This window comes from Hylobates moloch, unplaced genomic scaffold (assembly GCF_009828535.3).
Source record: "Hylobates moloch isolate HMO894 unplaced genomic scaffold, HMol_V3 SCAFFOLD_4, whole genome shotgun sequence".
NCBI lineage: Eukaryota > Metazoa > Chordata > Mammalia > Primates > Hylobatidae > Hylobates > Hylobates moloch.
Genome location: NW_026652279.1, coordinates 14,858,557 through 14,880,306, shown reverse-complemented (window position 1 = coordinate 14,880,306; position 21,750 = coordinate 14,858,557). Strand labels below are relative to the sequence as shown.

Here is a 21,750-nt window from a genome sequence, read left to right as displayed (position 1 = left end):
GTTAAATAATTTCAACAGTCCAACAGGGTGCACAGCGAAAACAGGTCTCCTTCCCATCCCAGGCCCGCAGGGGTAACTATAACTGATGAACCTCAAAGACAAAAGGTATGATTTCTCCCCACAAAATATTTTTGTAGCAGACCCAAAGTCCAGGCATAAGGGTTTGACATTTCAAGCAAAATTCTTAAACCTAAAACAGTGGAATATGATATAAAGCAAACCGTTAACTGGATTACACTATCTTATTTCGAAATCCCACGCAATTAAATACCTAAAGAATCAAGCCATTTATGCCATCTAAAAATACAACTGAAACCCTTCAAATACTATCTAACTATGAATTCAATAGCTAGAAAAACCACAATTCATTATATTTGGTATTGTTGTTGTTCCACACCCCAAATTAACACCAAACTAAATATCGAATAATTCAACTTCACAAACACTTCTTCCCTTCAAAAAAGGAAACCGTAAAAATACGAAGTCCTGGCTGAGTGCGGGGGCTCACGCCTGTAATCCCAACACTGTGGGAGGCTGAGGTGGGTGGATCACAAGGTCAGGAGTTGGAGACCAGCCTCGCCAGCATGGTGAAAACCCATCTCTATTAAAAAAAAAAAAAATTAGCCGGGCATGGTGGCGTACGCCTGTAGTCCTAGCCTAGCTACGAGGGGGGCTGAGGCAGAATTGCTTGAACCTGGCAGGCGGAGGTTGCGGTGAGCTGAGATCATGCCACTGCACTCCACCCTGGGCGACAGCGAGACTCCGTCTCAAAACAAAACAAAAAAACAACAAAATACAAAGTCCTAAAAAATTACAATTTAAAATGACAGAACATGAGACACAGTAACATTTCTTTAAAAATGAGTACTGCTCGGCGTGGTGGCTCACGCCTGTAATTCCAGCACTTTGGGAGGCCAAGGCAGGTGATCATGAGGTCAGGAGATCGAGACCATCCTGGCTAACATGGTGAAACCCCGTCTCTACTAAAAATACAAAAAATTAGCCAGGTCTGGTGGCATGCGCCTGCAGTCCCAGTTACTCGCGGAGCTGAGGGAGGAAAATTGCTTGAACCCGGGAGACAGGGTGCAGCGAGCCAAGATCGCGCCATTGCATTCCAGCCTAGGTGACAGAGACACCTTCTCAAAAACAAAACCAAACAAACAAAAAAACCAGAGAGTTTTACTTTTGTACAGAGTATCTTTTTAGTGTTTTTAATGTTTTACAAGCAGCCAAAAATGGTTACTTGTAACTAACAAGCAAGCCGTTACTTGGGAGAGAAATGAGGACTCCAAAAAAAGTCTAAACACAAACTCACTAAAATACTTCCATAAATTAGTATTTTGTTTTAAAAGAAATGTGATTTCTCAATGATATAAAGGTTCTATATAAAGTATGAAGACATAACACCAAATATAAAACAGGAAAGAAAAACCATTAAAATGTTTCCTGATAAATGACTGTTTCCATTGATACCTATAAAAAGGTGGTTCAAGTTTTTTAAGAGGCTACAAATATTTTAAATAGTTGTAAGCTAAAAATCAAGTACTACATGTCACTAGAAACAAAGAATTTATTCTAATGGATAATCAATTATCAACCAGACACATCAAAACTGAAAGAAAAATCTATGTCTTCTGCTAAAAATTAAATCTTTAAAACAGTATTAAGTGCATACCCATTAAATCCAGTGACAATTTTCAGTATTCTTTCCTTCATTTCATCAAAGGGAATATATTCGACATTAGGGTTGGGAGGACCTCTTGGCTCAGGAGCTGAAGTTCTGAAATCATCCATCACTTTCTCCAGTTTGAAAATAAAATAGCCTTTAAATTGGGACCACTGAATCCTATAAGCAAAAAATTAAAAAATATATAATACCATGTAGCTTTACAATTCTTGAACACAAAACACAAATACAGAATATACTATGACACTAATACTAACAAAATTAAGATGTGAATACTTAGTAATGAGAATGCCGTCATTGAGGAGCACGCATCATGCCTCATTTATCACAAGCTCCATCCTGATGCTATCCAACTCCCAACCCAAACAAAACCCAGATCTCTGATTTAAATCTTTTAAATGAACTACCTCTGCCTCAAAGTTTATGGTGTGTTAGGTCCTATTCTTAGTATGTTTAAAATAGTATTTTGACTCTTTCCCTCATAACAAACCTAACCACAGGGGCATTAGTTACACTATCCTATTAAGTCAGAATGAATCCATACCTTAATCATGCAAGTTACAATGTTGGCAGGCACTAGTAAAATTTGTCTATTATCTACTAAACAAAATAAACTTTACTTTCTCCTTTTTCTTTCCCTTTCAGTTAATATCTTCAGGATCTTTTGTCACTTAAGAGACAAAAGGCATGTACCTATGATTAAGGCACATAATCACAGGTTCTATCCAACCAGTACTTGCACAATAAAAATACATAATTTGCTTATGTACTTTTCACATCTATTCATTTATCAAATTAACATAAACACCTTTTTATCCCTCTTTCCTCACATTTTACCACTAATATAAAAGGAAATTTTGTGAGGATACCTGCCTGAAGAGCGTAAATTCCAGGAGACACAGGAGTCAGGAATGCTAACCATTTTCTCAGGCAGACAGTACTACCATTAGTGACAGCAGATCAATCTCTTTACACAGGTTGACTACTTAAACAAATTTACACAAATTAATGGGAGCCAATCTGTAATCACCTTCCATCCCATCCAGCAACCCTATAAACTAGGGTAGCAGTTTTCAAATTGTGGTCCAAAAGGTCAAAGCTATTGTCAAAAGAAAAAGGGCTGACTAGTTCACTGTTAATATGTGCACTGATGGTATAAAAGCAAGGTGGATAAAACTGATATCCATGTAGCAAGAGTCAAGACAGTAGCACCAAACTGTATTAATAGCTGTAGTAGAAGCCGTAATTTTCACAAACTCGTAAGAAATCTGTTTCACTTAAAGTGTAAAAGATATAAAAATTACTAATTTCATTAAATCCCAACCCTTGAATACATCTTTTAAATATTCAGTGTAACAAAATGAGAAATAGATATTAAAAACATTATGCTGCATGTCAAAGAGGTATGGGATTCTCAAAGAACAACATCTTTATTTAGACTGTTGCCAGCTGAACTAGCTACTTTTCACAGAACAGCATTTTTACCTGAAAGGACTGCCACACAAATAAAGCTTATTTAGATTAGCAGACTGGGTGTGATGGCTCACACCTGTAATCCCAGCAGGCGGATCACCTGAGGTCAGGAGTTTGAGATCAGCCTGGCTAACATGGTGAAACCCTGTCTATACTAAAAATACAAAAATCAGCCAGGCATGGTGGTGCATGCCTGTAATCCCAGCTACACAAGAGGCTGAGGCAAGGAGAATCACTTGAACTGAGGAGGCGGAGGTTGTAGTGAGCTGAGGATTACATCACTGCACGCCAGCCTGGGCGATGAGCAACACTCCATTTCCCCCCCAAAAAAAAAAAAGGAGAATGTGGTAGACATATTCTCAAAAATAAATAAAGTGAACCTGTCATTTCAAGATAAATAACTGACAGTATTTGTTACCAATGATAAAAATTTGAACTTCTAAGCAAAAAACTAAAAGTCTGGAAAATTTTTATTCTTCACTGTGAGCTTGAAAGCTTCCTGATATACTCCCAAAATATTCTGAAGGCAACCAGTGTCAACATAAAAATACTATACGAGGCCAGGTGTGGTGGCTCATGCCTGTAACCCCAGCACTTTTGGAAGCTGAGACAGGAAGATCACTTGGGCCCAGGAGTTGGAAGCCAGCCTGGGCAAATAGCAATACCCTGTCTATACAAAATAATTAATTACTAATTAATTTAAATTAGGCATGGTGGTATGCACCTGTAGTCCCACCTACTCAAGAGGCTGAGGCAACACGATTGCTTAAGCCCAGGAGGCAGAGGCTGCAGTAAGCCAAGATCACACCACTGCACTGCAGCCTGAGCAACACAACAAGACCCTGTCTCTTAAAGATACTATGTGATACCAAAAGCACAAGCAACAAAAAAAACTGAATTACATCAAAATTTAAAATTTTGTGCACCAAAGGACACTATCAACAGAGCAAAAAGTCAAATCGTGAAATGGGAGAAAATAATTGCAAATCTTATCTGATAAGGGGTTAATATCCAGAATATATAAAGAACTCCTACAACTTAACAAAAAAGACAACACAATTTAAAAATGGGCAAAGTCCTTAAATACGCACTTCTCCAAAGAAGATATACAAATAGCAAACACACAAGATGCTTAACACCATTAATCTTGAGGAAATGTAAATCCAAATCACAATGAGATACCATTTTACACCCATTAGGGTTGGCTATTATCCAAAAAACAAGTGAACAAGTATTGGCTGGCCAAGGATGTAGAGAAACTGAAACCTTTTTCTTTTTTTTTTTTGAGACAGAGTGTCACTCTGTTGCCAGGGCTGGAGTGTGGTGGTGCAACCTTGGTTCACTGCAACCTCCGCCTCCTGGGTTCAAGCAATTCTCCTGCTTCAGCCTACCAAGTAGCTAGGATTACAGGCGCCTGCCACTACATCCAGCTAACTTTTTGTACTTTTAGTAGAGACAGGGTTTCACCATGTTGGCCAGGCTGGTCTCAAACTCCTGACCTCGTGATCAGCCCACCTCGGCCTCCCAAAGTGCGTGAGCCACCGCGCCTGGCCAAGAAACTGAAACTCTTGTGCATTGCTGGTGGGAACGATGCAGTCACTGTGGAAAGCAGTTTGACTCCTCCAAAAAAAAAAAAGATGAAACCACCCTATGATTCAGGAATCCCATTTCTCCGTAGATCCCCAAAAGGTGAAAACAACCCAAATGTGCCATCAGCACATGAATGGACAAGCAAAATGTGAGAGATAGATACACACACACACGAATATTATCCAGTCTTTAATCTGAAAGAAATTCTGAAATGGATTACGCTTGATGGCATTATGCAGAGTGAAATAAGCCAGACACAAAAAAAACGACTATTGTATGATTCCACTTATACGAGCTATCAAGAATAGTCAATTTAGAGTCGTCTGGCACTGTGGGGAGGAAGGTGCAGGGACTTACTCTTTAATGTGTACAATGTTTCAGTTTGGGTAAATGAAAAGTTCTGCAGATGGATGATAGTGATGGTAACATAACATTGTGAGTGTACTTAATGCCAATAAATTGTACACTTCAAACAGTTAAAATGGTAAGGTTTACATTACGTATATTTCAATAGGTATTTCCCCACAAAGAAGACACAAAAATGGCCAATAAGCATATGAAAAGATGCTCAGCATTATTATCTATTAGAAAAATGCAAATCAAAACCACTCATTTCATACCCACTAGGGTGGCTAAAATCAAAAAGATGAATAATAAACAAGTGCTCGGCTGATGTGGGGAAACTGGTAATGTCATACATTACTGATGGGAAAGTAAAATGGTGTAGCTGCTTTGGAAAGTACTTGGGCAGTTCCTTAGAAAGGTAAACGCAGACTTGTAATCCAACAATTCCATTCTATTAAATGAGTGAATTATGTATTTTACCGCTATTACTTTTAAAAATGGTGAGGATAATTAAAAGCCATTTGCATGATTACTTTTTTCCACCTTTCCCTATCCTATTTTAGAAAAGGGAATTTGAGGTTTAACAAGCAGAATTTTTAATTTCTAATTTAATTTCATAGAATTTTTGATATGCCTAATATTAATCCTCATTAATGTACAATTGCTTTTGGTTCCCAAAATCTACCTTTAATTTTTATGAGACTCTCCACATGCACTTCATACTTAAACATACCAGCGAAAGTTATACTGAAATAGGATGCTTATACTTTTCATTTCTTAAATTAATAATTTTTGTACTTTTAATATCACCCACTAATTCATAGCATGAGTTCAGATTTCCATATGCACAGAGTCTTGTGGTGTGTTTTAATCTCATCTTTCCATTAACCATCTGACATGACATGTTTGAGGTCCAAAAAAAGCACATTAATGGGAACAGCCAGACAAGAAGTATGGGACCCCAGGTAATGGAAATTCTGAAGAGATTCAAAGACTCTATGGCACTAACTCATGAGACAGAAATTAAGCCCCATAAAATGACATGAATTATGAACACACTGTAGTCTTAACTTTCAAATAAATCTAGCAGTTACTCTAAATTAGATCAATACGATGCAATTCAAGTGATACTATTCCACATATATATATGGGGAGGGCATTCATAAAATGTGAAAGATACAGCTTTTTGATGGAGGACAACTATCTGATAAAAACAAAAACAGAAAATGCTTCCCTAAAAGTTATATAATTCAGGGGCCAGGCGCAGTGGCTCACGCATGTAATCCCAGCACTTTGAGAGGCCGAGGCGGGCTTATCACAAGGTCAAGAGACCGAGACCATCCTGGCCAACATGGTGAAATCCTGTCTCTACTAAAAATACAAAAATTAGCTGGGTGTGGTGGCACACACCTGTATTCCCAGCTACTCAGGGGGCTGAGGCAGGAGAATTGTTTGAACCCGGGAGGCGGAGGTTGCAGTGAGCCAAGATTGCACCACTGCACTCCAGCCTGGGCGACACAGTGAGACTCCATCTCCGGAAAAAAAAAAAAAAAAAGAAGTTATATTCAGGAACAAAAAACACGCCACGAGCAAATCAACTAAAAACTTGGCAACAAAAACAATTTCTTAGGAATGTACACTCACTGGATGAGTAGACATGAGAACAAAAAAACCCTTAGTTTTCAATATGAAACTCAAATTATTCTAAAAAGATGCTCATAAAATATAAACACATTTTCAACTTCAGAACAAATTTCTCCACATAAAATCCCCTCCAATAAAATACATACTCAAAATTTAAATCTACTTTGCTGAAATTAACTCAATAATGTACTGAAATTAATCACCCATTAACTTTAAGTAGCTTCACCTCCCTTCACCTCCTTTTTCTTCTCCCCTTCCATTTTCCCATTTTTGCAGTTTCTCCTTAGGAAAGTACAATTCGTATCTCTAATAAATATATCCTGGTGCTAGATTCTACATTGACCTTTTTTCTCCACAGGAACTCACAAGTTGATATTCAAACATGTTTCTCTCACAATTCTCTAAAGGCTAAAGGTATTTTCCAGAGGCTTAAGGACAGAAAATCCATCTCTTCTTTTCCCAAGTGGTGCTACAACAATTTAGTGGCCAGCGGCCAACCACCTTAACGTACTGCTTCCTACCATTTCCAATTCTACTAAGATTACTCTCTACTCAGCCTATCTGCATTGCACACAAACTGTGAGGAACACTAAGAACACAACAAAGCTCAGGAGAGTCCTACTACTATTAGCTACTCCAAAGGATAGCAAATACTGCACCATTTATAAACATCAAACGGGAATTTGAGAAGAATGAATAAATAAAATCTAATGGAGATGATCATTCATTAAAGGTGACAGACTTAAAATACACTTAATGTTTAAAAGGCAGATATTTCAATCAGATGACTTAAAATGTCAAATAATTCAGTCTTAATTATATGACTGAGGCAAACAAAACAAGTATTATTTAATCTGAATACTGAATTAAATAAGTGAAAGATATGCAAAAGTAAGAAAACAGTTGCTTACATAAAATTATGACACTTTTAAGGACTAATTTTAAAACACAAATTACTATCTCTATAAATGGGGCACGAAACAAGAGATTCTTTTATATTATCATTCCACATCATATTACATCTTGTCAATTAACTGAACATTAAAACAGATCAGTGGAACAGAAGAGAGAGGAGAAGCAGACCCACACATATATGAAAATCTGATACGTGGTAAAGGACAGATAAGTCAGTAAACTGAAAAATACTGAGACTACTCCAAAATGTTAACAGGATTTAAAAACTAAAAAATGTGTTTTTTCCTGATTACATCAACAGTACAGCCATTGTAAGAAATAATAAAGACATAAAAGTAAAATGTATCCATAATCTGCAGTCAACCATCATCACTAAAGTAACATTTTAATATAATTTTCAAATTTGACATCCTAGTATTCCTTTTTCCCCCCTCCTTACTCAATATGGGTATTTGAATGGGACAAAATGTCTCTGAAAGCAAGATTTTTAACTGCACCACGTATTTGTGTCATAATTAATTAATCACAGTTTCAAAAAATATTTAGGGCTGGGTGAGGTGGCTCACGCCTGTAATGCAAGCACTTTGTGGGGCTGAGGCAGGCAGATCACCTGAGATGAGGAGTTCGAGACCAGCCTGGCCAACATAGTAAAATCCCATCTCTACTAAAAATACAAAAATTAGCCAGGCATGGTGGTGAGGGCCTGCAATTCCAGCTACTGGAATTACAGAGAGGCTGAGACAGAAGAATCGCTTGAACCCAGGAGGCAGAGGTTGCGGTGAGCCGAGGTTATGCCACTGCACTGCACTCCAGCCTGAGTGACAGAGCAAGACTGTCTCAAAAAAAAAAAAAAAAAAAAAAAAAATCAGGTCACATCTACTTCATTACAATTAAAAATAACTATGCAGTTATGTGATTAACAGCCTAACAATAAACTCTGTAGGCATCTATTTATCACCTGAGGATAGATTTCTGTAAGTGAAATTATTGAGTCCAAAGTATGAAGTACATATATCAAGACTTTTGATTCGACCTTCAAAAACTCCGCAGACACGATGTACCACACTTCATAAGTGTCATCAGTAATATAAAGCAACACGTTTCATTTGAGTATGATAACCTTTCAAAAATTGTCAATATGCTAGTAGAGAACAGTTTAATTTGCATTTCCTTCATTGCTAGTGAAATGGAATATTTTTACCTGATTTTGACCACAAGACACTTGTTTTATGTGTTAATAGGTCCTTTGCAATCCCTCATCCCAGGGCTTCTTCAATTTTGGCACTACTGACATTTTCTTTTCTTTTCTTTTTTTTTTTTTTGGAGACACAGTTTCACTCTTGTCGCCCAGGCTGGAGTGCAATGGCAACCTCGGCTCACTGCAACCTCCGCCTCCTGGGTTCAAGCAATTCTCCTGCCTCAGCCTCCTAAGTAGCTGGGATTACAGGTACCTGCCACCATGCCTGGCTAATTTTTGTATTTTTAGTAGAGATGGTGTTTCGCCATGTTGGCCAGGCTGGTCTCAAACTCCTGACTTCAGGTGATCCGCCGCCTTGGCCTCCCAGTGTGCTGGGATTATAGGCGTGAGCCACCAGGCCCAGGTATTGTAGGATGTGGAGCTACAACCCCGGCCTCTACCTGCTAGAAACCTGTAGCACACCACCCACTCCAGTTGTGACAACCATAGATGTCTCCCAACATTATCAAATGTTCCCTGGGAGTCAAAAACTGTCCCCTGTTAAGAACCATGGGCCCATTCCCCACCTCTCTAAAATTATTTGTCTTTTGCTTATTTTTGTGTTATGGAAAAGGTAAATTACGTGATACAAGTATGAACATAATTTTTGGATTCTCATTCTGTATTGACTGCTTCGAAGGTAAAAAGTATTGTTTTTGGCCAGGCATGGTGGCTCACACCTCTAATCCCTGCACTTTGGGAGGCCCAGGCGGGTGGATCACCTGAGGTCAGAAGTTTGAGACCAGTCTGGCCAACATGGTGAAACCCCATCTCTACTAAAAACACAAAAATGGGCTGGCGTGGTGGTGCATGCCTGTAATCCCAGCTACTCAGGAGGCTGAGGCAGGAGAATCACTTGAACCCGGGAGGCTGAGGTTGCAGTGAGCCGAGATGGCGCCACTGCACTCCAGCCTGGGCAACAAAAGCAAAACTCAGTCTCATAAAAAAAAGTACTGTTTTTTATATAAATGAAATGACACTAAAATATTTCTTATGTTTCCTATTTTGAAATTATCCTTTAAGTGTTACATATTTTCTTGCTCATAAACTTCTATCTGAAGATGGCATAGTACCTGCTTTGAAACAAAGTTTTGACAAAAATTCTGAAGGGAAAGTACTTGCCACTGAAAGTGAATTTTTCAAATTAGAGTGCTAAATGGTTGTACACATAAAGGATCCAATCAGATGAGAAGGTAACACAAACTTTCAGACAAAAGCTCAGTGTAAACTTGGGTTTCTTTCTTGGCAACTTACATATTCATGGTAAGGATTCTAAAAATGCCTAAAGATTCAAATTACTATCTATTCATCCACGTCTCCCTACCAATTAAAACAAAAAGTCCAACCAACGGTATGTTCCAGTTAGCCTGACTTGTGCTTCATTTTTAGCCTTTGAGCCCTTATTGAAAATGTCCCTGGCTGGGCAGATCACGAGGTCAGGATTTTGAAACCAACTTGGCCAGAATGGTGAAACCCTATCTCTACTAAAAATACAAAAATTAGCCAGGCATGGTGGCATGCACCTGTAGTCCCAGCTACTCAGGAGTCTGAGGCAGGAGAATTGCTTGAACTTAGGAGGTGGAGGTTGCTGTGAGCCAAGATCATGCCACTGCACTCCTGCCTGGGTGACACTGCACTCCACTGGGCGACAGAGTGAGACTCCGTCTCAAAAAAAAAAAAAAAAAGAAAAAGAAAAAAAAATGTCCCTAGAATCTATTACTATACCAACATAGACTCCTCCGTTCTACATAAGTGCTGTACCAAAGATGACTCTTCTAACAGCATGGCTCACAATGACCACAGTCAACAAAGAGATGTTGAGTTTTTTAACTTGTACTAGCTTAATGGCCGAAGCGGATCTACCTTCCTCCCTGCAACTAGGGAGTCACTTTTCTCACCACTTTTGCTACTGCTTTTTACCACCTCCTCTACAATCTAGTTGATAACCAATTCCAATCTGCCATCAACAGGGACTGATCTATCCCTTCACCCCCACATGTGTCAGATAGGATCGGGTAGGTAAGACCTGGGCCCTTTTTTTCATTCTACCAACTCAGCCCTAACATCAAGGTGAACGGCAGTTAGCAAGTCCTGAAGAAATATGCGACAATCCTTGACTAACAAAATTACTTTTTTCCTGCCAGAAAGTGTGCTTAAAATAATAAAAGGAAATTCATTGGGAAAACCAGACTTACAGATATTAAACAGAAAATAAGACATCATAAACACTTAATTGCAGAGATTTCAGTGATGGTAAAAGAGAACCTAAGATCACAATGTAGGTTTAGGGCTCACCAAGGAAGGGCCTCAGGACAAAGTTGGAACTTTAAGCTGAACCTTACAGAAAAAGGAATTGGAAATATATTGACTAAAGTAAAGCAAGGAGTAGGTGTTTAATATAAACGATAAATGAGTTTCTCAAACTCAGCACTATGGACATCTTGAGCCAAAGGGTTTTAGCTTGTGATGAGCTGCTGTTTGTGTGCACTGTAGGATATTTGCATCCCTGACCTCTATCCAGCAGCAATCCTCACTCCAAGTGGTAAAAAAATGGCTCTAGTCATTGCCAAATGAACCATGGGAGGGAAGTGGTTCCTAGTGGAGAACACTGCAATACACCATCCCTTTTGTTAACATCTTACTGATTACCTTAAAATGATAAGGCTGGGGAAATCAGAACTGCCAAGATCAAAGTCACAAAATTTGAGGAATAAAATTTGTGGCACATGTATATACAGCTTTTTAAAGAAAGAGGGAAAGAGAAATCCAAATAATCTAAGCCTAATATATAGATGACTCATTTAAAAAAATACTCATTAGCATTAAAATCTATCTCATGAATCACTTTCAGTTGTACAGGACAATGTGCTATGAAGATCTAATCTAGAATTTTTTTCTTGGGTGTAGTCATCTGTGTATTAAGTGGAGGGGGAAAAAAAATCCCCTTTCCATCCAACCCAAAGACCAATCCATGTGATATACAGCAAAGAAGACAATAATCATTCCATTTTTAAATTTAAGGAGACTGAAAGACATATGTAAATGATTAAAGCTTAAAGTATCTGTTACTGAAATATAAAAATGAGTTGGCACTGCCACAAGTGGTGAGAGATTACTGTATATTTTAACACAAAGGTTTTATCCTGAAGAATCTTGAGTTTGAAAGTAAAACAAAAGTATCTTAACAACGTCTGTTATGTTAGCTTTTAATATTTTGGTATTCGTTTATTTTGTGTAATTTTATATACAGATTACTTTCACTGCTACTTTAAAGTATACTCCAGAGTTATGTGCTACTTTAAAATTGCCAATCAAGCAAGTAGTAATTATCTGGAATGCATTTTTCTCTATCTCGTACTTTCAAAAAAAAGAAGAAAAAAATCATTAAAAGCAAAGTACCTATCACACGAACAATTTGTACTTTGGTTTAAGGACTGAATACATGGAAAATGAACATGTCAACACTATTAAATCAATTAACCCTTCCTGGGAATCTCCATCTACATATGACAAAACTAAAAAGATAAACTGAAAATTAGTACTGATACATAACTATACATATTTACGGGATACATGTAATAGTTTTGATACATGCATACAACGTGTACTGGTCAAATCGATATTTGGGATATCCATTTCAAACATTTATCATTTGTGCTGGCAACATTTCAAATCCTCTCTAGCTATTTTGAAATACACAATAAATTATTAACTATAGTCATCCTATTGTGCTATCAAATACTAAAACTTACTCCTCTTATCTGACTGTACTTTTGTACCCAGTAACCAATTTCTATTCATCCGTGGACCCCCACCCTTCTCAGCCTCTGATAACCCTCATTCTACTCTCTACCTCTGTTAAGATCAACTTTTTTAGCTCCAACATAATGCATGAGAGCATGTGATATTTGTCTTTCTGTGCCTGGCTTATTTCACTTAACATAATGACCTCCAGTTCTATCCACATTGGTGCAAAGGATGGGACTTCATTCATTCTTTTTATATCTGAATTGGACTGTATTCCACTGTTGTGTGTGCGTATATATACACCACATTTTCTTTATCCATGCATCCATTTATAGATACTTAGATTGATTCTCTATCTTGGCTACTGTAAATAACGCTGCAATAAATATTAAAGTGCAGGTATCGGCCGGGCACAGTGGCTCATGCCTGTAATCCCAGCACTTTGGGAGGCAGAGGCGGGTGGATCAGGAGTTCAAGACCAGCCTGGCCAACATGGTGAAACCCCGTATCTACTAAAAATACAAAAATTAGCCAGGCGTTGTGGTGTGTGCCTGTAGTCCCAGCTACTTGGGGAGGCTGAAGCAGGAGAATCACTTGAACTCGGGAGGCAGAGGTTGCAGTGAGCCGAGATTGCGCCATTGCACTCCAGCCTGGGCAACAGAGCGAAACTCCATCTCAAAAATGGAAAAGAAAAAAAAAAAAAAAAAAAAAGAAAGTGCAGGTATCTCTTTGACATACTGATTTCTTTTCTTTTGGACACTTATCCAGCAGTGGGGATTGCTAGGTCAGATGGTAGACCTATTTTTAGGTTTCTGAGGAATCTCTACACTGTTTCTCATAGTGGCTGTACCAATCTACATTTCCTCTAGCAGCGTACTAGTGTTTCCCTTTTTCTGCACCCTTGCCAGAATCTGCTATTTCTTTTGCTTTCCTTTTTTAGACAGGGTCTCACTCTGTCACCCAGGCTGCAGTGCAGTGGTGCAATTTCACCTCACTGCAACCTCTGCCTCCTCGGCTCAAGTGATGCTCCCACCTCAGCTTCCCGAGTAGCTGGGACTACAGGTGTGTGCCACCATGCCTGGCTTGTCTTTTTGATAATGGCCATTTAACTGGGGTGTATAACATCTCATCGTGGTTGTGATTTACATTTTCCTGATGATTAGTAATGCTGAACATATTTTCATATACCTGTATGTCTTCTGAAAAATGTTCAGATAATTTGCCCATTTTAATTGGATAATTTGGTGTTTTTGCTTTTGAGTTGAGTTCCTTACATATTCTAGTTATTAATCCCTTGTCGGAAAGATAGTTTGCAAATATTTTCTCCCATTTCATTTTCTTCAGTCTACTGACTTTTCCCTTGTGCAGAAGCTTTTTAGCTTGATGTAATCCCATTCGTCTATTTTTGCTTTTATTGTCTGTGCTTTTGAGGTCTCAGCTACCTTTGCCCAGACCAATGATCTGAACTGTTGGAAATGTTTAAGAACAAAACTGGGGCCAGGCAGATTGGCCAATGCCTGTAACCCCAACACTTTGGAAGGCTGAGGCAGGAAGACTGCTTGAGCCCAGACGAGTTTGAGACCAGCCTGGGCAACATAGCGAGATCCCATCTCTACAAAAAACTAAAAAATTATCCAGGCGTTGTGGCATGTACCTGCAATCCTAGCTACCAGGGAGGCTGAGGGAGGAGGATTGCTTGAACCCAGAAGTTCAAGGCTGCAGTGAGCTATGATTGTGCCACTGCACTGCAGCCTGGGCAAAAGAGGAACAGTCTCTAAAAAACAAAACAAAACTATAGCTTGCTGCAGTCTCATCCCTCCAAAAGAAGTTATTCAAAAAGCACTACTCATAGTTATCAAATGGAGCTAGGATTCTTGAAGACTAAGAAACTGGAGGAAAATATGGGTCCACTAACTGGTAGGAATCTCCATATCCTGAGTAATAGTGGTCAGCAAGTTTTCTGAGTTACCTGGAAAATTCTACACAAAAAAAACTATAGATTCGGAGGGAAGAGGAGGAGTTAAAATAAAACAGAACTACTGATTCAATGATGGCACCATTTAACACTCTTTTTAAAAGGTGCATTGTTTAAAGACATTTATAAAAAGGAGGGAAGCAATCAGAAAATTGTAATAGTAGTACAAGAGGTCCAAAGTCTAAATGACCAGTTTAAAAAGAAAAAAATACACACACACACACACAGAAAAGTGGAGAGAAACCAAGAATTATTTTAAATCAAAAACATTTTCTAAAATGAAAAATAAGCACTGGTGAGGATATGGAGAAACTGGGACCACTGGGCACTGTTGATGGGAACGTAAAATGGTGTGGCCATTGTGGAAAACAGTTCCTCGAAAAGTTACACACAGAACTACCGTATGATCCAGCAATTCTACTTCTAGGTGTATACCCAAAAGAAGTCAAGTAGAGACTTAGACACTCGCACACCAACATTCACGGCAGTGTTATTCACAATGGCTGAATCCTGAAAGCATTACGTGAAGTAAAATAAGCCAGACACGGAATATTTTATAATGTCACTTAAGTGAGGTACCTAAAATCCATCAAAGACACAAAAGCTAGACAGGGATTGGAAGGAAGGAGGAACGGTCATTATTGTTTAATGGGTACAGAATTTATATTTGGGACAATAAAAAGGTTCTGGAAATGAATAGTGATGATGGCTCTACAACACTGTGAATGTACTTAATGCTACTGAACTGTACATTTAGCAATGGTTAAAAAGTGGTAAATTTCATTTTATGCATGTTTTGCCTCAACCAACCAATCCATAAATAATTCCCAGAATTAAAAAATACTAGTTTTCAAATTAAGAGAACTCACAAGAGTTGCTGAAGAGTGACCAACACAAGAGCTGACACAGACTCACAGCAAAGCACACTGTGTAATTCTGGAATCAAAGAGAAGATTCTACAAAACTTCAGGGACATAAACCAGGTCACATACAAAGAGGGCTCCAGATTTATCAACAGGTGTCAAAGAAAGCAATGAAAAAATTCCTTCAAAATTCAGAGAGACAATAATTTTCAACCTAGAATAACCAGACTATCAAATAAGTAGGTAGAATAAACACATTTTCAGACACTGAATGTACAAAACAAAAAAAATTGTTATTGTGACTCCTCTCACTCCACCAAAACGATGTAAACCAAGAAAGAGCATGATATGGTATCTAGAATACTGAGACTCCAACACAAAAAGTTAATTACAGGATGATAAAACACGGGTCTCCCACCATAAGATGGTAAGATTTCCATCTTCATCATAAGATGGTAGGATTAAGGCAGGTCTAGAGAGCAACCAGTCCAGAATGGAGCAGTTAAGAAGGCTTGACAAGATTTTTTTTTAAACATGAAATTGATATATAAACAACTAAAATTTGGGGTTGAATTAGTCATAAGCATACAGAAAATTAAAGGAAAAACTAGCATTCACAGAGACAATGTATATATTGAATGCTAATGTGACCAAAATTTCAACGTAATTATATTGGAAAAAATGAGCAGTTAAAGTGGGAAGTTTGTGTGTATGCTTGGAGAAGGAGTACGTAAAAGAAACTAAATCTTAACTTTCATTAGTAAGAAACCAGACATTTAAGGGAAAAAGTAACTAGACTGTAAAATTAAGAGAAAAAGTAACTAGTAAAAAGACTGTACCTTAGAAATAGGAAGGTAGGCTGGGTGCGGTGGCTCACGCCTGTAATCCCAGCACTTTGGGAGGCCAAGGCGGGCAGATCACGAGGTCAGGAGATCAAGACCATCCTGGCCAACATGGTAAAACCCCGCCTCTACTTAAAATACAAAAATTAGCTGGGCGTGGTGGTGTGTGCCTGTAATCCCAGCTACTGGCTTGAACCAGGGAGTTGGAGGTTGCAATGAGCCGAGATCATGCTACTCTACTGCACTCCAGCCTGGCAGCAGAGCGAGACTCCATCTCAAAAAAAAAAAAGAAAAAGGTAAACACCAAAAGAAACAACTAAATGATTTTAAAGCAGTTTTACTTGCAACTCAAAAAATAAAAAACAAAGAAAATTTAAAGTGGTTGTCTCTCAGGAGTAAAAGAAATAAAAGAAAGTACAGACTTTTTTGTGACCTTTGTCGTATTAATAAATTCACTAATGTGTGTGCATATAACTTTAATAAAAGTAAAAACTAACTAATAAAAAAAATCAATTTAAAAAGAGTCAGGTGATGCTCTGGAGTGTGGAAGCCTGACCAGGTATTTCAATCACTTTCTCATTTGTAGGGCCTAAGGCAGATTACCCTAGCCTCTCTGTTTCCCCCATCTGTGAAACAGGGATAATAATAGTTACTTCTGTTGCTGTAAGGATTAACATTAGTGTAAGCTAAGTGCTTAGCAAAATGGCTGACACCTAGTAAGCACCCAGTAGTTGTTTTTCCTCAAGAAACTCAGGATGGGGAGAACATCTGAGTAATATGGTAGATATATGCAGACAGCTTTGGGGATGAGGGTAGTGTTCTGAGATGGCATTAGTAAGGAAGACTGGAACAGTGAGAAAGACCTGTGTTAGACCATAATAAGATGCTTGGGCTTATATTGGCATTCTCTCGGTCCTAGAAATACTTCTAAAGGCACTTTAAATATCCTCTTTCATCAGAGAGGATAAAATCTCTACCCAACATTGCTTCTCCACCCATTCACAAAACTGCTTGTTTTTTAAAAATAAATGAAATGTTTCTTTTTTCTTTTCTGAGACACAGTTTCACTCTGTTGCCCAGGGTGGAGTGCCATGGCACAATCTCGGCTCACTACAATCTCCACCTCCTGGTTCAAGTGATTCTCCTGACTCAGGCTCCCGAGTAGCTGGGATTACAGGTGCATGCCACCATGTCCAGCTAATTTTTTTTGTATTATTAGCAGGGACAGGGTTTCACCATGTTGGCCAGGCTGGTCTCGAACTCCTGGCCTCAGGTGATCCACCCACCTCGGCCTCCCAAAGTGCCGGGATTACAGGCATGAACCACTGTGCCTAGCCATAAAAATAAATGAAATATTTCAAGTAACAGAAAAGTATAGAGAAGAGGTATATCACTTAGCTTTGTCAAACCTTAGCTACATTTTTATAGTTCTTGATGAGCTAAAAGACATTCACATATGTTATACTTACTCCAAAAATTCTTTGACTCCACCAGGATTTCCTATCCATTGATTCTATTACCTTTTTACTGTCCCTCAACCCTCTGACAACCTCTCTCCCTTCACTACCCAGCTTCAATTGTAAAAATTATAATCCGGCCCAGTGAGGTGGCTCACACATGTAACCCCAGCATTTTGGGAGGCCGAGGTGGGCAGATCACCTGAGGTCAGGAGTTCAAGACCAGCCGGCTCAACACGGTGAAACCCCGTCTCTACTAAAAATACAAAAGTTAGCCAGGCATGGTGGCGCGTGCTTGTAATCCCAGCTACTCAGGAGGCTGATGCAGGACAATTGCTTGAACCCAGGAGGCGGAGGTTGCAGTGAGCCGAGATCACGCCACTGCACTCTGGCCTGGGCAACAGAGTGAGACTCCATCTCAAAAAAAAGAAAAGAGAAAAAAAAAATTATAATCACTCCCTCAGATATAGTTGGTTCTCTAGCCCTTCTCTGGCTTCACTGTAATTTAAAAATAAAATCAACGCAATCCCCACCAAATCTGTCCCTACACAAACATAGGGAAGAAAGCAAAGAAAAAGAAAAATCCACAACCATGCTGGCTGATCTTGAGTAAACTATAAATGCTACCAGACATTATCCCCAGTCTATTTCATTCTCTGACTCTCCCAGTAACTATTTCGTATCTTCTCACCTCAACCCTACATTGAGTTTTCCCTCGCTCACACTCAATGACCTTGCTTCTTGTTGCACTTATAAAACTGCAAACAATAGGGAATTTCCAAAGTCCCACCAGTTACCTACTGTCATGTACATGTACACACCCTGAATTCCCACCTGTTATCACAGATGGAACTATCCATGCTCTGGTCTATTTATATACCAGATTTGCCATCTGATCACCTACTCAAGAGCATCACTTGAGCAATTCTCCCCTTTCTCCTATCATCTACATCAACATTTTATTTGCTAATAATAATGGATCATTCCCACCAGCATACAAATATAAATACGCTGATATTTCTCCCTTTTAAACTTTATTCTTTATTCCACTTGCCCTCCCAGTTCCAATACCATTTAAAAATTTGCTGTGCTTTGTAATAAAAGTCCTCAAAACAGCTGTCTCCCTCCCACTATCTCTCAAATCTACTCCAAGCTTTCTGTCCCACCACTAAACCTAATCTGCATTTATCAAGATCACCAATGACCTCCAATTGCTAAATCCACTGGTCAGTGGACAATTTTCTTAAATGTCCCACTAATAATATTTTACACAGTTGATCACTCTTCCTTAATTATTTTCCTGGGTTTTCTTTTATCTTTCGTGTTCATTTTCCTTTTCTGGTTTTCCAAACTGCTTAACGCTGGAGCACTCACAATTCAGTCTCTCTTTTCTATCTACACTTGGTGATCTCATCCAGTCTGGAGATTTTAATACTATCTGCATGCCAATTTTATCAGGATGACTCCTGATCCCCAGTCATCCACCCAACCATTTGGCCAACTAATACTTGGCATGTCCGAAACTGAACTTCTGATCTTTCCCACATATTGCTCCTCCTACAGCCTTTCACCTCTCAGATGTAATGTAATTCCACACTTCGGCTGCTCAGACAAACTCCTGAGTCACTACTGACTCCTTTCTTTCTTTTTCACATCACACTCTATCTTGCCTGGAAATCCTGTTGGTTGTACCTTCAAAATACATATACAATGTGACTAATTCTTAACACCTCCTGCTACCACTTAATTCAAACCACGAACATCTCTTAGCCTGATTTCAATACCCCTGCTTCTAGCTTAATTTACCTCAAATGTATTTTCAGCACAGCCATTCACTGGACAATTCTTTTAAGTCTGATAGCGTCACTTCTCTGCTCAAAACTCTGTAATCCTAGCCAGGCGCAGTGGCTCACGCCTGTAATCCCAACACTTTGGAAGGACAAGGTGGGAGTCTCGTTTGCATCCAGGAGTTCAAAACCAGCCTGGGCAACAAGATCCTGTCTCTACAAAAAAATTAAAAATTTGCCAGGCATGGTAGCGCAAGCCTGTAGTCTCAGCTACTCAGGAGACCGAGGTAGGAGGGACTGCTTGAGTCCAGGAGTTCAAGGCTGCAGTGAGCCATGATCACATCACTGCACTCGCACTGCATGACAGTGAGACTGTGTCTCAAAAAAACAACAACAAAAAACTGCAACGGCTCTGGATTTCACTCAAAGGCCAAAGCCTTTACGGCGCTCCACATTGCCCTATATTATATTTCCCCCATTCCCTTTACCTCCTCCTCTCCTCGATCAGTCTACTTCAGCCACAGTGGCCTCCTTGTTAGTCTGTGAAAGGACTAGACACACTAGTCCTACTTAAGGCTTTTGTACTGAAAGATTCTTCTACCTTGGCTGGGCGCAGTGGCTCACAAAAGTGCCTGTAATCCCAGCAGTTTGGGAGGCCTAGGCGGGCGGATCACGAGGTCAGGAGATCAAAACCACCCTGTCCAACATGGTGAAACTCCGTCTCTACTAAAAATACAATAATTAGCAGGGCATGGTGGCACGCATCTGTAGTCCCAGCTACTCAGGAGGCTGGGGCAGGGGAATTGCTTGAAACCAGGAGGCACAGATTGCACCACTGCACTCAAGCCTGATGAAAGAGCGAGACTCCATCTCAAAAACAAAAAAAGTCTTCTACCTGGATTAATCTTCTATATATTGCATGGCTGACTCCCTTATTCTTGGGCCTTGATCAAATGTCACCTTCTAAATGAGACTTCCTCTGACCATCTTATTTAAAATTCCAACTACCTGGGCCAAGCATGGTGGCTCACACCTGTAATCCGAGCCTTTGGGAGGCTGAGGCGGGAGGCTCACTGGAGCCCACAAGTTTGCAATCAGCCTGGGCAACATAGTAAGAACCCGTCTTTTTTTTTTTTTTTTTTTTTTTTTTTGAGACGGAGTCTTGCTCTGACACCCAGGCTGGAGTGTGGTGGTGCGATCTCAGCTCACTGCAACCTCCACTTCCCGGGTTCAAGCTATTCTCCTGCCTCAGCTTCCTGAGTAGCTAGGATGACAGGCATGTGCCACCACGCCTGGCTAATTTTTGTATTTTTAGTAGAGACGGGGTTTCACCGTGTTGGCCAGGCTGGTCTCAAACTCCTGACCTCAAGTGATCCACCTGCCTCAGCCTCCCAAAGTGCTGGGATTAGAGGCGTGACCCACTAGGGCCCAGCCCACCCCGTCTCTTAAAAAAAAAAAAATCCAACTACCTATTCACTCTTTTTAAAAAAAAAAAAAAAAAGTTTTTTTTAACATGGGAGTTTGAGGGCAGCGATGGGGAGGCTTTCTGGTAAAGACCTCCCAGAAAGCCTACTAGACAAATTCTAAAAGAGCTGTAACATTCTCCACTCTTAACTCTCATTTCCCTTACCCTTTTTCTTATTTTTGCATTGCCCTTACTATCCAGTAACATAATATATAATTTATTTAATCATCTGTCTGCCCACATATTTATACACACACACACACACACACACACACACACACACCTCTCTCACAAGTACCAAGAATTTATTCATATATATAAAACAAATACAAAATCTGGCAAATAATAGGCACTTAATAATTATCTGGTGACTGAATAAATGAATATCCTGAAGCCCACTCTGTGGGAATAATGTCTACAAACCATCTACAGTAGAAAAAAGAAATCAGGTAGAAAAAATGCCACCTTCCAAGCAGATCTGGGAATTATGTGTAGAACTGCTTTGGCAATTAATAGGGGAATAGCCGGGAGCAGTGGCTCACGCCTGTAATCCCAGCACTTTGGGAGGCCAAGGCGGGCAGATCATGAGGTCAGGAGATCGAGATCATCCCGGCCAACATGGTGAAACCCCGTCTCTACTAAAATGCAAAAAATTAGCCAGGCAATGGTGGCGCGTGCCTGTAGTCCCAGCTACTCTGGAGGCTGAGGCAGGGGAAGAGCTTC

General features: G+C 39.5%; 1 protein-coding gene and 1 pseudogene across 2 annotated transcripts in view; both read right to left on the bottom strand.

Annotated features, from left to right (window-relative positions):
• PPP4R2 (protein phosphatase 4 regulatory subunit 2) overlaps positions 1 to 21,750 on the bottom strand; it is a 70,730-nt gene that overhangs the window by 19,104 nt on the left and 29,876 nt on the right. The window contains exon 3 of one of the 2 annotated variants that reach the window (XM_032149503.2): positions 1,676 to 1,846. The exons of the other annotated variant lie outside the window; for it this stretch is intronic. Coding sequence (XP_032005394.1) covers positions 1,676 to 1,846 — 171 coding nt within the window. The remainder of the gene's footprint in view (positions 1 to 1,675; positions 1,847 to 21,750) is intronic. 2 annotated transcript variants of the gene reach the window in all.
• Positions 21,100 to 21,165, bottom strand: LOC116467671 (U7 small nuclear RNA; annotated as a pseudogene).